The sequence below is a fragment of the Bombina bombina genome, chromosome 9, assembly GCF_027579735.1.
Source record: "Bombina bombina isolate aBomBom1 chromosome 9, aBomBom1.pri, whole genome shotgun sequence".
Taxonomy (NCBI): domain Eukaryota; kingdom Metazoa; phylum Chordata; class Amphibia; order Anura; family Bombinatoridae; genus Bombina; species Bombina bombina.
The window spans coordinates 106906938-106924302 of record NC_069507.1 but is presented as its reverse complement, the minus strand read 5'-3'; the positions used below and the strand labels follow the sequence as shown (position 1 = coordinate 106924302).

At 39.2% G+C, this 17365-nt stretch overlaps 1 protein-coding gene across 1 annotated transcript in view; it reads right to left on the bottom strand.

Annotated features, from left to right (window-relative positions):
• Positions 1 to 1912: 1912 nt before the first annotated feature.
• RNF20 (ring finger protein 20) overlaps positions 1913 to 17365 on the bottom strand; it is a 60897-nt gene continuing 45444 nt past the window's right edge. The window contains exons 19-20 of the mRNA XM_053692315.1: positions 6333 to 6434; positions 1913 to 2587 (exon numbers count right to left, since the gene is read on the bottom strand). Of these exons, the coding sequence (XP_053548290.1) occupies positions 2411 to 2587; positions 6333 to 6434 (279 nt within the window). The 3' untranslated portion in view covers positions 1913 to 2410. The remainder of the gene's footprint in view (positions 2588 to 6332; positions 6435 to 17365) is intronic.

Genomic DNA, 17365 nt, shown 5'->3' with positions numbered 1-17365 from the left:
GAATGAAGCAAATGTCATCATACAAGTAAATTGGAAAGTCGTTTAAAATTGCATGGTCTATCTCAATAGTGATAGTTTAATTTTGGCTTTAACTTTTACACCAATACACAAAAATCCAGTATAACCCACAAGTATAGAATGTATATTACACACTGGGGAACAGTATCCCAAGGAAAAATGAAATGAGAGAAGGTGAAATACTTTCATCTTATTAAAAATATAGCTAGGTCAGCAGTGGGTAACTGTCAGCGGCAGCACTTAGCTCACTATTATAAAATATATCCCAAAATATACACTTCCTCTGTTTTACTCCAAAAACATCTGCTTTCCCTCTCAACTCACCGTCGCCCCTTTAATATCTCTCTCATGATACAGTGGACTTAAAACACTTCAGCTGTGGCTCAAATAGAATCGGTAAAACATAAGGAGGACCATTCTGAGAACTCGTAAGCCCCATAAGCAGCAATTTGAATGTGACGGGCTCCCGATCATCAGCCTATGCCTTAAAGGGACAGTAAGCTCAAAATTAAATGAATTGGCATGAAAGAAACCTTTTATTTCTATGTTCTCATGTTTGTCTCAGCTTTGTTGGAGATATCTAGATAGTTAGTGTTCAGGCCTAGAGCATTACATGATAGGAAATAGTGCTGCCATCTAGTGCTCTTGCTAATGTACAACATTGCTGCAAAATGGCTGCCATATAGTGCTGCAGGCACGTGCACACTTACCTTCCTGCTCTTCAACAAAGGAGAACGAGAAAAAAAAAGAACATTTTAAAAGTGTATTCTCTATCTTAATCATGAAAGAAAAAGTTGGGATTTATGTCCCTTTAAAGAGTAATCCTAGGTGAGCTTCATGAGCAGGCGAGAGTCTTCAGCCATCTGGCACCAGTATTTGCAACAAGGTTTATTGCAATTTTATACATAGTTGCTGTAGACGCATGTACACTCCTATTAACCTACCTATGTTTACTTTTCAACAAACAATACCAAGAGAACAAAGCAAATTGGAAATGTGTTTAAACTTGCATGCTTGTATCATGAATGTTTAATTTTGACTTTACTGTCCCTTTAATTTGTAAAGGGAATCCCAGTAGTAGGTATTTATAGCTAAACAATTTGTTATCTGTTGCAGGGTTTGTCCCATGGAGACCGTTGCTATATGTACAGTATCATCTCCGTGTATGATCCGGCACCGGACAGGATTCGCCTGTATTACAAGCATAGAGTATTTGGCAGCACACACATTTCTCAGTGAATCTTTTGGTATAAAACTGCGTAGCTGATGTGATCAGAAGACATATGGGCATTTTAAGATTTTATGTTACAAAATAAACAAAAATTAAAACAGTATTGATAGTTTATGAAAAATAATTCATAAATATAAATATTCCAGTGAAAAATGAAGTAGTGAGGAATGACTTTTGACCCCAAATGACCCCATGTCATGTAGAATAGCAACTCTGTAGGTCAGGGGATATTAATAGCATACTGATTGGTTAAAGGGACAGTCAAGTCCAAAAAAACTTTAATGTTTCAAATAGGGCATGTCATTTTAAACAGCTTTCCAATTTACTTTTATCACCAATTTTGCTTGTTCTTTTGGTATTCTTAGTTAAAAGCTAGACCTAGCAAGGCTCATATGATAATTTCTAAGCCCTTGAAGGCCCCCTCTAATCACATGCTTTTGTATTTGCTTTTCACAGCAGGGGAGAGCTAGTTCAGGTAAACCGTATAGATAACATTGTGAGCACGCCCGTGGATTGTGGCAGACACTGCACTTATTGGATAAAATGAAAGTCATCTATCTTTTAAAACAACAAAAATTCTGGTGTTGACTGTCCCTTTAACCATCTATACCCAAACAGAGACAACCCTGAACATTGGTAAATAAAGGCATTTAACATGTGGGGTGGCCTATCCAATTCATTTAATTTTCAATACACAGATAATTAATTATAAAACCACAAATACAAAGACTAGCAGAACCTTCTATAACTATAGTTCGTTATACCCAATGCTCATAAAGTAAGTAAAGGCAGCTTCAAAAATTCCTTGTATGAATTCTAACCCACTAGTTATTTAAAAACGTCACTAATGGGTAACCATTTATTTCACTGCATGTAGATACTCAACGAACCCACTCATTGCTAGCGACTTTGACTGTGTGATTTCACTCTGGTCTAATTCCAAGCATCAGTAATCGGGAACATGTGTTAAATGGAGGCACTCCACAAGATGTTTTTTTTTCCCCGTAATGAGAAACTTGTTTGAACTAGATATTATGTCCTAGGCAGCTTTTCTTTAAAACTCGGAGCACATCTCTGAGGTTGAGAGGTTGCTTATAAGTGACCTATGTTGTGCGGTTTTGAAAACTCATTAATGTGCCTATTAACGCCATTTGAGTTAATTCAACCAATGTAGATGCGGTGGAAGTCATTCGCTCCAAAAGCTGCATTGCACTTGGGGCACTTTCTCTGTCTTGTGTCGTATCGAGTCTTCACGCACTCAAAGCAGAAGACGTGGAAACATTTTGTAAGGACAGCATCCATCTTCCGAGAATTGCAACATGGACAAGTGAGCCGGGCCTGAGAAAAAGGAATTAGGATGTTAGATTTTGGACATGATTGAAGGGAAAAAAATATTAACACCTTAACCACTTTCTATGTGGGTGGCTTTTAGATATTTTAGCAAGCCTGCAGGAGGGAGGGAAGTATAAAAAAAAATTCATGCTGAAAGTTCCTTTACTTGCAGCAAATTTATGCCAAGCTGGGTGCCACCAGCCACCCTTGGCAAAGCTCCTCTTTGTCAATAGAGTCCTCTTAGCCAATGGCATGCGAGCCATACAGCATAATGCCAATTGGTTCACACGATTATTGGTTAAGAGGTGGAAACATCACCTCATTGAGGAATTAGCATTTTGCGGTGGGTGGCTAAGCTCGGCATAAACTTGCTGCAAATAAAGGTACTTTAGGCATGAAGTTTTTTATACTTCATGAAGGAAAGTCCCATTCATGAAGTATAATCCAAGCGTTTCAAAAACAGTAGTATTTACCATAATCCAAGCGTTTCAAAAACAGTAGTATTTACCATAACTTTAACAGCCTGAAAAGACCCCAAAGTTGGACTGCTTTTACTAGCCTAAACAATAGCCAAAAATGCTATATAATGACAAAGTTTTATGGAACCGGCAAACAGAAAAACGAGTTCTATTGTGTAATGAACAACAAAAAACGTGTAGCTCTTCAGGCACACTTCTGCAATTCTGCTCCTTGTATAAATAATAATGAACAGTCATAGCAACAGGAATGTGTTTTGTATTCTTCTCTATATTATTTATATTGTACCATTGTATTTACTTTTAAATACATTATCATGCTCCCCAATAATCTCAATTTATTATTGTCATGGGAAATATAGTTCTAAAACATCTGGGATGCTAAGGTTGCTTACACATGACTTAGGGTCTCAAGCATCAGCTACTATTTTTTAAAGGTACTATCCTGGGATTAATGGCTACCTTATAAGGCTGTCAAGCATAGCCTAAAGGCAGCAGACCTAAACATATTTAGAATTTTACATGTAACAAAGAACAAAATCTATATGCTTGTACAGTATCGGACCTACACAACAGAGGGCCCTGGTGCAAAAAACATTTGGGCCACCCAAAAGGTAACTCTGTATAATGAATTTGAGGATTGATAAATTGGTAGCTACACCTGCAACCTGCACTAATAAAAGGCTCACCTGTATTAGGATTGTACACATTCTGCACAAGCCTATTTATAGACTGATTGCTACAGGGCCCCCCCTGTCACGCTGCTCTCTACTCTGCTGTGGCCGTTGCCAAGGACACAGGCATTCCTCCTCTTGCTAGGGATATGGCAGTGTAACTGCAGCACGGTGTCTTCCCTATGTAAAGGCCTCAGTCTCTCTAACCTGTGCCCAAGTATAGGTGTTTCTTCTTGTGCTCCTGGGTGCTGTATTTCTTATGCTGAATTGCTGTATTGATTCACTGTTGCTGAACTCTGCCTGTTTTGACTACTCTACTTGCCTTAACCCCTGAATTGCTGGATTTTTTAACTGTTGATGAACTCTGCCTGTTTGACTACGCTGCTTGCCTTAAGCCCTGAATTGCTGGACTGCTTAACTGTTGATTAACTCTGCCTGTTTGACTACCCTGCTTGCCTTAACCCCTGAATTGCTGGACTGCTTAACTGTTGCTGAACTCTGCCTGTTTTGACTACTCTGCTTGCCTTAACCCCTGAATTGCTGGATTTCTTAACTGTTGATGAACTCTGCCTGTTTGACTATGCTGCTTGCCTTAACCCCTGAATTGCTTTACCGTTGATGAACTCTGCCTGTTTGACTACTCTGCTTGCTTAAACCCTAAAATATTAGATTGCCATTCTGTTGCCGAACTCTGCCTGACCATTCTATTGGTTTAACCTTGAACTGCCTTACCGCTGGATTCCCTACCTATTGCCGTCAGAGACTATCCTGTCTGTTTCAGTCCTTCAAGTGGTTTACCCTTGAACCGCATAACCTACCTACTGCCGCCAAAGACTACTCTGCATAGTGTGAGTACTGTTTACCTCATTTTACTTTCTCTGCTCTGGGATATTCCCTATCATTCCAGCTTGACACCGGGATAAGACTACTGGCCAAGTTCAGTCTGATAGTGGAATATCCCATAAGCATTACACCCCAGCCCTTGAGCCCTGGTGTCAATGCGCCTGCTGCACCAATGGCAGTTCCGCCCCTGTGCTAGCCTTGTACCAATGAAAAAGGTTGGAATAAAACCCTTGTCCCTGCTCCTGATTGGAAACAGTAGAAATTACTTCAAAATATAATGGATCTTGAAGGACAGCTTGAAAGGAAAAAAAAAACGTTTCCACTTCAACAGGTTTCAAGGAAGCTTAGAAGTAATACAGCTTGGAAGAGGAAATCTTAGACTATTTAGTTTGACCAGGTATCTCATAATCAAGCTCTATGAAAAAGTCTCAACCTGCCTTCTGGGAAAGAATTAAATGCACTGAACTAAGCAAGGTAGAATGATGCAGGATAAGGCAAATGTTTCAGATGTATATGTAACTATCCTATCTACAGGAAATAATAAAAGCACAGTGTTTATTGTCAATTACAGCTAAAGGAGGTAAAACAAATAATGAATGTGTTCCACATGTTTTTATCATCTACAGGAGAAGCCGGTATACCAATAATCTGCACCCCATTAAGAGTCATAAAGTATAATGCCAATTAGCAAATAGGCTAAATCAGTAAATGGTCCTGAACTGAACTTATTGGTAACAGGAATATAAAACAGGCACGAGTGAAATTGGAGACTATGGTAAACTGAAATATGAGGAATTCCAAAAGAAAGTCATTATGTTGATCAGAATGTGATGATGTCACACAAATAAAGGCACCTACACTACCTCGTTTACAGTTCAACAGGACAAAGATAGAAGTTTTGCACTGTAAAGTAAAACTGCCATTGGGAAAATGTCACAAAAACATAAAAATGTTTTCCAAATTCTGAGAATTTTCTGTTCCAAATAGAGAAATAGAGAGTCAGCATCAAAAAGGATGGGAAAACAAATAGATAGCAGATACACACTTGAACATTTAGCAAATATATGTACTCTACACAGTGACTCATGTAAATATAAAGGAACATACCAATAGATTCCCAAAGGTGTATTTAAAACAAAGGCTGGAGCATCTATCTGGGCACAGTGTATAGCAGTAAATTGTAGAAACCAGCACTGTCCCTGCAGGATCATACTGTATTAGATAGGCGAAATCAGAATGGGATCCCATCTGATTGCAAACCAAAGTCCATAAAAATTAGTGTGAGAACCCCAGGGGACATTCTAACAAGTATAGGGGTGCTGGGGACATCCTTACAAGTATAGGGGTGCCGGCAAGTATAGGGTACTGGGACATCCTTACAAGTATAGGGATGTTGAGGACATCCTTACAAATATAGGGGTGCCTTATGTTAGCAACCCATGGAAGGTCAAAGAAGGGGTCACCCAGTAGGTGGGTGGGTGGACCATTGAAAAATAAACATACTGTACCAAGAGGAGTTATAAATCTTAGTTTATCTCTACAAAAATGGGATGGTAGAAATTGTACTAGCTCAAGCAATAAAGGAAGCGCTATATAGGGGGATGAGCCCCTCAAAGAAGAGTTTCTTACTATAGTAGTAGTCAAAAGGCTCTAGCCACCTCTATATAGATAGACAGAAAGACAAAATGGGAAACAGAAGTGATGCATACTCTCATTAGATATATAGATTCATATATTAAACAATTTATATATATATACCTTGCATTCTTTTATTTCTTCCATCAGTATCTTATCACAAGTTGGCACCAGATCAGGTTTTTTAGTGGATTCCAGTTTCTTCCGAAGACGAGAAAGATCCTCCTACAAATATGAAGAGATAAACACAGAGAAGTTTGTGCCTGATTCTATTTTGAAAAAAAAGAATAACTGCTGAAACCAAAGTGTAACCTGTCTATTCAGCTGTACAATGGGAGACGTTCAGCAGACTTGAAAGAAGAGAAGAGCTTGTCATTATTGGTCTGTATTTCTTTTGTCTCACAGAGAACAACTGACACAATTAAATATCAGTACTGAAATACAGAAGATAAGAGCCTAATGGCAGATTTCCAGACATATTACATGATAACGGTATTAACCAATAGAATACATGTCTTTAAATACACAGAGAACAAAAAATCAGTAACAGATGAGGATTTCAGAGTTTCATTTTAATCAGACATATCTTAGGTTGCATTAAAATAAATTGTTGAAAAAAATAAAATCATCATTTAACTTCAATTTCTTAAAGGGACATGAAAGTCAAAATTGAACTTTCAAGGCTCTGATAGAGCATGCAGTTTTAAGAGACTTTTCAATTTACTTACACTATCAAATTTACACCCCTACATACACATGACCCAAAATGCACACCCCCCTACATACACACAACACAACATGCACACACCCCTACATACACACGACACAACACGCACACAACACACACCCCTACATACACACGACACAACACGCACACACCCCTACATACACACAACGCGCACACACCCCTACATACACACGACACAACAAGCACACACCCCTACATACACACGACACAACATGCACACACCCCTACATACACACGACACAACACACACACACCTGGCCCTACATACACACTACACAACACACACCCCTACATACACACGACACAACATGCACACACCCCTACATACACACGACACAACATGCACACACCCCTACATACACACGACACAACACGCACACACCCCTACATACACACGACACAACATGCACACACCCCTACATACACACGACACAACACACACACACCTGGCCCTACATACACACTACACAACACACACCCCTACATACACATGACACAACATGCACACACCCCTACATACACACGACACAACATGCACACACCCCTACATACACACGACACAACACGCACACACCCCTACATACACACGACACAACATGCACACACCCCTACATACACACGACACAACATGCACACACCCCTACATACACACGACACAACACGCACACACCCCTACATACACACGACACAACATGCACACACCCCTACATACACACGACACAACATGCACACACCCCTACATACACACGACACAACACGCACACACCCCTACATACACACGACACAACATGCACACACCCCTACATACACACGACACAACATGCACACACCCCTACATACACACGACACAACATGCACACACCCCTACATACACACGACACAACACGCACACACCCCTACATATACACGACACAACACGCACACACCCCTACATATACACGACACAACACACACACACCCCTACATACACGCGACACAACACGCACACACCCCTACATACACACGACACAACACGCACACACCCCTACATACACACGACACAACACGCACACACCCCTACATACACGACACAACACACACACACCCCTACATACACACACACATGACAGCACGCACACATACCTACATACACACACGACAACACACACACATCCCTACATACACACACACAACAACACGCACAAATTCCTTACATACACACACGACACAACTCGCACACATACCTACATACACACGACAACACACACATATCCCTACATACACACAACAACACGCACACATCCCTACATACAAACATGACACAACACGCACACATCCCTACATACACATGACACAACACGCACACATCCCTACATACACACAACACAACTCACACACATCCCTACATACACACGACACAACTCGCACACATCCCTACATACACACAACAACACGCACACATCCCTACATACACAGGACACAACACGCACACATCCCTACATACACAGGACACAACACGCACACATCGCTACATACACACGACAACACGCACACATCCCTACATACACACAACACGCACACACCCCTACATACACACAACACGCACACATCTCTACATACACACATGACAACACGCACACATTCCTTACATACACACACGACACAACTCGCACACATACCTACATACACACATGACAACTCGCACACATCCCTACATACACGCACACATCCCTACATACACACGACAACTCGCACACATCCCTACATACACACAACACAACAAGCACACATCCCTACATACACACAACACAAAACGCACACATCTTTACATACACACGACAACACGCACACATCCCTACATACACACATGACAACTCGCACACATACCTACATACACACGACACAACAAGCACACATCACAACACGCACACATCGCTACCTACACACATACACACATAACACGCACACGTCGCTACATACACACGACAACACGCACACACCCCTACATACACACATTACACAAAACGCACACATCTTTACATACACACGACAACATGCACACATCCCTACATACACAAATGACAACAAGCACACACCCCTACATACACACTAAACAACTCACCAGAGCGGGTTTGCAGTTTCATAAACTGTTGTTATTATTGCTATTTTATATTTGCCAAATTGTGAGAGCGTTTCTTTATAGGGCACTACATTATTAAAGGTGTTTTTTCTTCTACACTTAGATGTGCGCTCCTGTTCCTATTTTGTTTTTACAGTTTGCTACGCAGAGTTCGTGATGGGACTCTTTTAAAGGAACAGCCGTCTATATCCATAAACAACCACTATTGGAACATTACTGTATCCACATATATGGACTGAGTATTGGGTTGTATATCATTTCCGTTTTACGTGGAGGTTTATAAGCAGACTTTGTGACTACTTAATATTGATCTTGATTTTGAGTATTGCTATATACAGAGAATATTATTGTGTAAATCTTTTTGTATTACACGTTACACAACGAAAATCTGTATACGCATAATTTTTATTGCAGCGCCTTGTATATCCTTTTCTCACCTGACACGACATAACTCGCACACATCCCTACATACACACGACAACACGCACACATCCCTACATACACACATTACACAACACGCACACATCCCTACATACACACGACAACTCGCACACATCCCTACATACACACATGACAACACGCACACATCCCTACATACACACACACAACAACACGCACACATCCCTACATACACACGACACAACTCGCATACATCCCTACATACACACGACAACACGCACACATCCCTACATATACACGACACAACACGCACACATCGCTACATACACACATGACATCACGCACATATCTCTACATACACACGTGACCACACGCACACACCCCTACATACACACAACATAACTCGCACACATCCCTACATACACACATGCAGGGCCACCATCAGGTGGTGACAGGGGTGACTCCTGTCAGGGGCCCAATAGGCCAGGGGGGCCCCATGAGGCAAGAACTACAAAAGAAATTTTTAAAAAATTATTATTTTTTAAATTTTGGCAGCCACCAGTGGGTACTACAGCAGAGTGCTAACTGAGCATGGGAAATGTTATTACAAGGAGTAAAGTATTAGCATTTGAGAGGATTTCTGAGTGTGCACTAAACCACTATGCACAGTGTGAGACAGACTTGGCACTTTGTTTGTACAGTGTGTGCCTGAGTCAGACGGCAGATCACTTTCATTTGCAGAGGAGGTAGGACTTAGCAAATGTTTTTTATTTCTTTGTGCAATTTCGGTTTGTAACTTCAGTGTGCTTAAATGCTTAAAGGGACAGTCTAGTCCAAAACAAACTTTCATTACCGAAAAATTGGTGATAGAAGTAAATTGGAAATTTTTTTAAAATGACATGACCTATCTGAATAATGAAAGTTTGTTTTGGACTAGACTGTCCCTTAAAGTAAAAAATACCTCCTTTTGTGGTTATATTCATAAGGCACTTCAAAATGAGTAGTTGTGTGTATATATACTCTGTTAATGTAGGTTGCAATTATATTACCATTTTTATCCTTATACGGTTCTAGGGTACTTCTGTAATTACATTTTGTTTCAACCCCCACAAAAAAAAGAAAAAAAAAGAAAGAAACACTGTACCTACTCTGACTCCACAGCTCAGTTTTACTTTGCAGGTGGATGGATGGTGGCAGTTCCTGCAAGAGCAGGATGAGACTGTGGGCTGGGAGGGGCTGTGTACGAATCGTACACTCTGTGCGCTCACTTTTCTTCTCACACATGGGCAGGCGCCAGGTTTTTGACTCAGGGAACCAGCTGTGCGCATTATAAATCAAGCTGTGAGCTGGCCCCAGATAAGGTGTGCGAGCACATAAGTGCACACCTAGAGGTAACAGTTGTGGCTGCTTAATTTGTTTGACTGTAAGGGGCAAAAATCAAGGGTGGGGGGGTCTGACCCCGTTGTCCCTCCCTGTGGACACCCATGCTAGGAGGTACCTGGTGATTGGTGGTGACACACATATGTTTCTTAATATTGGCTCAGCACGTGTTCAGCTAGGACCCAGTAGTGCATTGCTGCTCTGGAATTAACTATGCATTTAATCCCTATTCAGAGGTTAAAGGGACAGTCAACACAGTTATAATAATACACGTTTCACCTTTGTTATTACCTTGTATCAAAACCTCTGCAAACTGCCCCCTTATTTCAGTTCTTTTTAGCCAATCAGTGCTCACTCCTCAGTAAATTCCCGTGCATGAGCTCAATGTTATGCATGAGCTCAATGTTATCTATATAAAACACATGAACTAACGCCCCCTAGTGGTGAAAAACTGTCAAAATGCATTTAGATTAGAGGCGGCCTTCAAAGTCTAAGAAATTAGCATATGAACCTCCTAGGTTTAGCTTTCAACTAAGAATACCAAAAGAACAAAGCAAAATTGGTGATAAAAGTAAATAGGAAAGTTGTTTAAAATGACATGCCCTATTTGAATCCTGAAAAAAAAAAAATTGGACTTGACTCTCCCTTTAAACACAGTTATATTCACAGCCTTACAGGGAATATACTCTACACCAACAGCATATATTAGAACACTAGGGCACCAAACCGCTCGCATACCAATATTAAAATGGCACCAGACAGGGCTGCCCACTATCCCCCCTGCTGTTTGCAATCTGTATTGAACCCCTAGCATTACATATCAGAAACAACACGGATATACAAGGAGTAACACTACATAACAACGAATATAAAATCACATTTTATGCCGATGATGTGCTGTTGTCTCTGACCAAACCACTGACCTCCTTCCCTATTTTATACAAAACTCTCCAAGATTTTTCTCTTATCTCGGAATACAAAGTAAATCTAGAGAAATGTGAAGCAATGTATCTAGCCGTCCCACCACACACTAAAAAGCTAATAAAAATCAACTTTGAATTTAAATGGGTAGAAAAACATTTACAATTTCTAGGAATAAAATTAACAAAATCCTATTCAGAACTTTATAAACCCCTTCTTAATTTGATGAAACGAGATATTATGCAATGGGGAAAAAACAACTTCTCTTGGTACGGTCGTCTTTCTGCAGTCAAAATGAATATCCTCCCGCGCTTCCTCTACCACTTTAGAGCTCTCCCTATAGCAGGAGATGACAAAGATCTTGACAATATTCAAAGCGAAATCAATAGTTTCATTAGAGGTAACAAAAAAGCAAGAATTCCCCATACATTATTGACCAAACATAGACAACTGGGAGGGGTGGGAGCACCCAAGCTCAGAGACTATTACCGGGCAGCAAGACTTGTACAAATAGCACTGATCCATGAAACTGAGGAGATCAGATGGACCACTTTAGAATCTGACTTGGGTGATTTCACCAACAAGGGGGATATATTATGGACTCACCATGCTAAACGCCCTCAACAGAAATCCAAGTACACCATAATAAATCTGACGATAACACAAAGGACCACACTGACTAAAATCTCAAAATTACCTCCTAGCCATACACAAAACCTCCCCCTTAAATATATCTGTCCTTTCTTACCACAAACAGTTTTAAGGAAATGGGAGAACAAAGGGCTTTACAGAGTTGCAGATGTAGTAGAACAGGGGAAACTAATGACCTTTGTACAACTAAGAGATAAACTAGACCCAATAGGCTTACATTGGTACTTGTACCTGCAATTAAACTCCGCTTTTAAAGAATACGTCTCAGACACCAAACTGGGAACCCCAAACACTCTAGAGAAAATTTGTAGTTCCAAAACTAGACTTAAAAAACTATTACCCAATTATACATTGCAATTCAAGCTGTGAATGAGTGATAAATCAAACCTGCTAGACAGATGGGAAAGAGACTTAAGAATAGAACATGACACCAACAAATGGAAGGATATTTTTTCTCAATCACATAGAGGATTACTCAGCGCTGACATGAGGGAAAATACTATTAAAACAACATTCAGATGGTACCTTACACCAATTATTACCTCTCACACTAAAACAGTGCTACAGAGGCTGTGGATTAGAAGGTACATATCTTCACATGTAGTGGGAATGCCAAGATATAGCCAGGATCTGGAATAGATTCTCAAATTTCTTAGGCAGACTATTAGACGAGCCGATACAATTGACTGCGCCACAGGCGCATGAAAGGATCCCTAAATATAATACCCATATTAATCAATTCTTAAGAATCACCTGTACAGCTACAAGAATATGCATTGCAAGATGCTGGAATAAAAGAGCCCCGCACATGGGAGGAAATACTGGGTAGAATAACATTCATCTATAAAATGTCAGAACAGACAACTTTCAAAAGACATGGTTTTATTGGATGCTACATGATAACAATTGACACAATATATTATATAGAACACAAGAAAAGAACAGAGCGCAACCGCAACTCAAGGTAAAAGTTGTATTACTTTTTCGAGCGCTAAAAACAAATTGCACTTACAAGAAGTTGGCAATATTCAAGCCTTTAGGTTTAACAATCCACTGGACCGCAAACTCTCTGATAGCCCTCCATGCCGGATTCAGATATGGCGTCTCCGGGAAGTCCGCAGGCTTAGATGTTAATAACCAAATAGTTAATGGTAAAAAGTACTTGCAAAAGCAATAAGTATTAATGTCTTCAACAGTGTCCCTTTGTACAGTCTACGCGTTTCGTCCTCTTTATCGGGACTTTCTCAAGACTCAGGGTTTAATGTCCTAGTTCGCGGGGATCCTCTTCTTAAAACTCCAGCTACATTTCTATAGGTTGGAATATGGACCAATCACGAGCGCCAATCTGACACACCCACTCTCAATCCATTTCTCTCAGTTACGGTGAGTCACACTGGAGTCGCCGGTCTCCACACTATTATTTTCATTCAGAACAACTATATACTTAATACACATTTTACTATTAAGCCGAATGAATATACATAAAAAATACATAAATAAATACATACATATAAACACAAACTTATCATAATAATTTGCTTAAACATAGCGGCTGTGAGGCTTCTACCTAAGATACACATTGCTAAATGTTCTTAAAGGGATATTATCATTTTCTTAAAGGGATATTGACATTACCTTCTCCCTTCTACTACCTCCTATTACTGGTAATAGCGATGTACCAACACCAATCTTGATACTTAAGTGATATGTGCTAGCCTAAAGATTTAAAAAAATTTTATTGCTTTAAAAATTTAAAACATTGATTTACAAAATAATAATAATAGATATTGTTTAAAAAAATTAATAATTGTTATTTTATTCTAATTAAAATCATTACTACTTACATGGATTTATTTTGCGCTTATAGGAATTATTTATTTCATGAAATTAAATCATGAATGCTTGGAGGTCCAAATCTATATTTAACCCTTTTGGGGCCAAGCAATCTAAAGATTGGATCCACTTTGTTTCTCTTTTTCTCAATTCTGTTAGTCTTTGATGAGGGTTAGTAGTCACAGATACTGTTTCTAAGATACTGATTTTAAGGCTACTGGGGTCCTTGTTATGAAATACTCTAAAGTGATCGGACACACTATGAGGCCTTGTTCTATGTTGTGAATGAGCTCATAACATCTACGTTTCACTTTCCTTTTCGTCCTCCCTACATAGACACACCCACATTTGCACGTTAAGCTATATACCACATATGTGGATTGACAGGTACCTCGTGAATTAATGGGAAATGTTTTGGAATGACTAGTGTCTTTGATGGAGTCCCTATTCCAAATTAAGGGACACATGCAACAGTTTTTTCGACCACATTTAAAGGTCCCTGGTTTCCCTTTAGCCCAATGGTCTAATGTTCCCAGGCCACATTGTTTATTACTTTCTAACATAGGCAATTTGGAGGGGGCTAGGATATTCTTGAGGTTCCTATTTTTCTTGTAAACAATATTGGGTTTGTCTTTAATTGCATCCCTAAGTAGGGGGTCTGCCTGCAGAATACCCCAATGTTTGTTCAGGATTCTCTTAAAGAAACCAGCACCTTCATTATACGTGGTTATAAACCTGATTGTATTATGCTCAGACCCTTCACTAATTGTTCTCTCCTTAGGGCATAACAGTGCATCTCTACTGCACACTGTATTTTATTTCTTGCTTCTATTATCAGATTCTTGTCATACTCCTTCTCTAGGAACTTCTTTTCTAACACATCAGCTTCCTTACTGAAATCCTCTATTTTGGTACAGTTTCTACGTACCCTACGAAACTGCCCATATGGGATATTTTGTATCCATGATCTCTTATGGCCACTATTGGCATTTAAGAATCCGTTACTGTCAGTGGGTTTGCGGAAATTTTTTACCATTATAGTGTTCGGAGTACCTTCACTAAAAAATTCCACGTCCAAGAATTCAATACTAACTTTTGACATTTTACTAGTAAATAATAAATTAAACGTATTGGTATTCATATAATTGATCAATTCTGTAGCCAATATTTCTTCTCCTTGCCAAATAATAATAATATCATCAATGTATCTCAGATACTTGACGATATACTTTGCAAAGGGATTATTGTTCCATATTTTCACATCCTCAAACTGGGCCATGTATATATTGGCATAAGAGGGCGCCATCGGAGTACCCATGGCCGTCCCTTGGATCTGTCTGTAGAAATTACCCTGGAAATTAAAGTAATTCTTACTTAATATAAAGTCTATCACTTTAATTAAAAACTCCAGATGTTTGCTTGATATGCCACTATTTGCACCCACAATATTAAAAGCTTCTATTCCTTCTTTATGGGGAATACTAGTATACAAAGATGATACGTCGCATGTTATCCACACATAGTCCTCTTTCCATGTTAAACCTTCTAACTGTGTGATAACATCCAACGTATCCTTAATATAAGATTTGATCTTTTTCACAATTGGCTGCATAAAGAAATCGATATAAGTCGATAAATTACTAGTAATAGACTCTACCCCTGAAATGATGGGACGACCAGGGGGATTACAGGGGTCTTTATGTAGTTTGGGAATATGATAAAAGATAGGTATTTTTGGATGGGGATTATATATAAATCCAAATTCATCATTGTTCAGGATTGATTCATTTTTGGCTTCACTCAAGATGTTTAACAGCTGTTTATTGTATTCGACTGTGGGATCTCTACATAATTTTTCATATGTTTGTGTATCTCCCAAAAGTCTAAAAGCTTCATTTAAATAATCACCCCTATTCTGGACAATAATCCCCCCGCCCTTATCCGCCTGTCTTATGACCAACTGTTTATCATTTTTCAACTTATTGAGAGATATTCTTTCCTGCTGGTTTAGATTATCTTTGAATTTAAATTTGTTCTTAAAGGTACCTGAATCAAAATATTTATTTAATTCTTCAGTCATTAGTGTATTAAACACTGGAATGTATTCTCCTTGTGTAGACGTGGGATTAAAGGATGATGTGCGTTTAAAATGACTATGTTTAATTTCAACCTCAGAATCGTGTAAACTCAATTCTAACAAATCCTCCAACTCTGGGTTCACACCATTTTCTACCTCTCTTGTGTCTTTTAACTCATTAAATATCCTTAAAGTTTCAACATCTTTTTTATCCCAAATATTTCTAAAAATATTTTTTAAATCTTTAGGCTAGCACATATCACTTAAGTATCAAGATTGGTGTTGGTACATCGCTATTACCAGTAATAGGAGGTAGTAGAAGGGAGAAGGTAATGTCAATATCCCTTTAAGAAAATGATAATATCCCTTTAAGAACATTTAGCAATGTGTATCTTAGGTAGAAGCCTCACAGCCGCTATGTTTAAGCAAATTATTATGATAAGTTTGTGTTTATATGTATGTATTTATTTATGTATTTTTTATGTATATTCATTCGGCTTAATAGTAAAATGTGTATTAAGTATATAGTTGTTCTGAATGAAAATAATAGTGTGGAGACCGGCGACTCCAGTCTGACTCACCGTAACTGAGAGAAATGGATTGAGAGTGGGTGTGTCAGATTGGCGCTCGTGATTGGTCCATATTCCAACCTATAGAAATGTAGCTGGAGTTTTAAGAAGAGGATCCCCGCGAACTAGGACATTAAACCCTGAGTCTTGAGAAAGTCCCGATAAAGAGGACGAAACGCGTAGACTGTACAAAGGGACACTGTTGAAGACATTAATACTTATTGCTTTTGCAAGTACTTTTTACCATTAACTATTTGGTTATTAACATCTAAGCCTGCGGACTTCCCGGAGACGCCATATCTGAATCCAGCGTGGAGGGCTATCAGAGAGATTGCGGTCCAGTGGATTGTTAAACCTAAAGGCTTGAATATTGCCAACTTCTTGTAAGTGCAATTTGTTTTTAGCGCTCGAAAAAGTAATAAAACTTTTACCTTGAGTTGCGGTTGCGCTCTGTTCTTT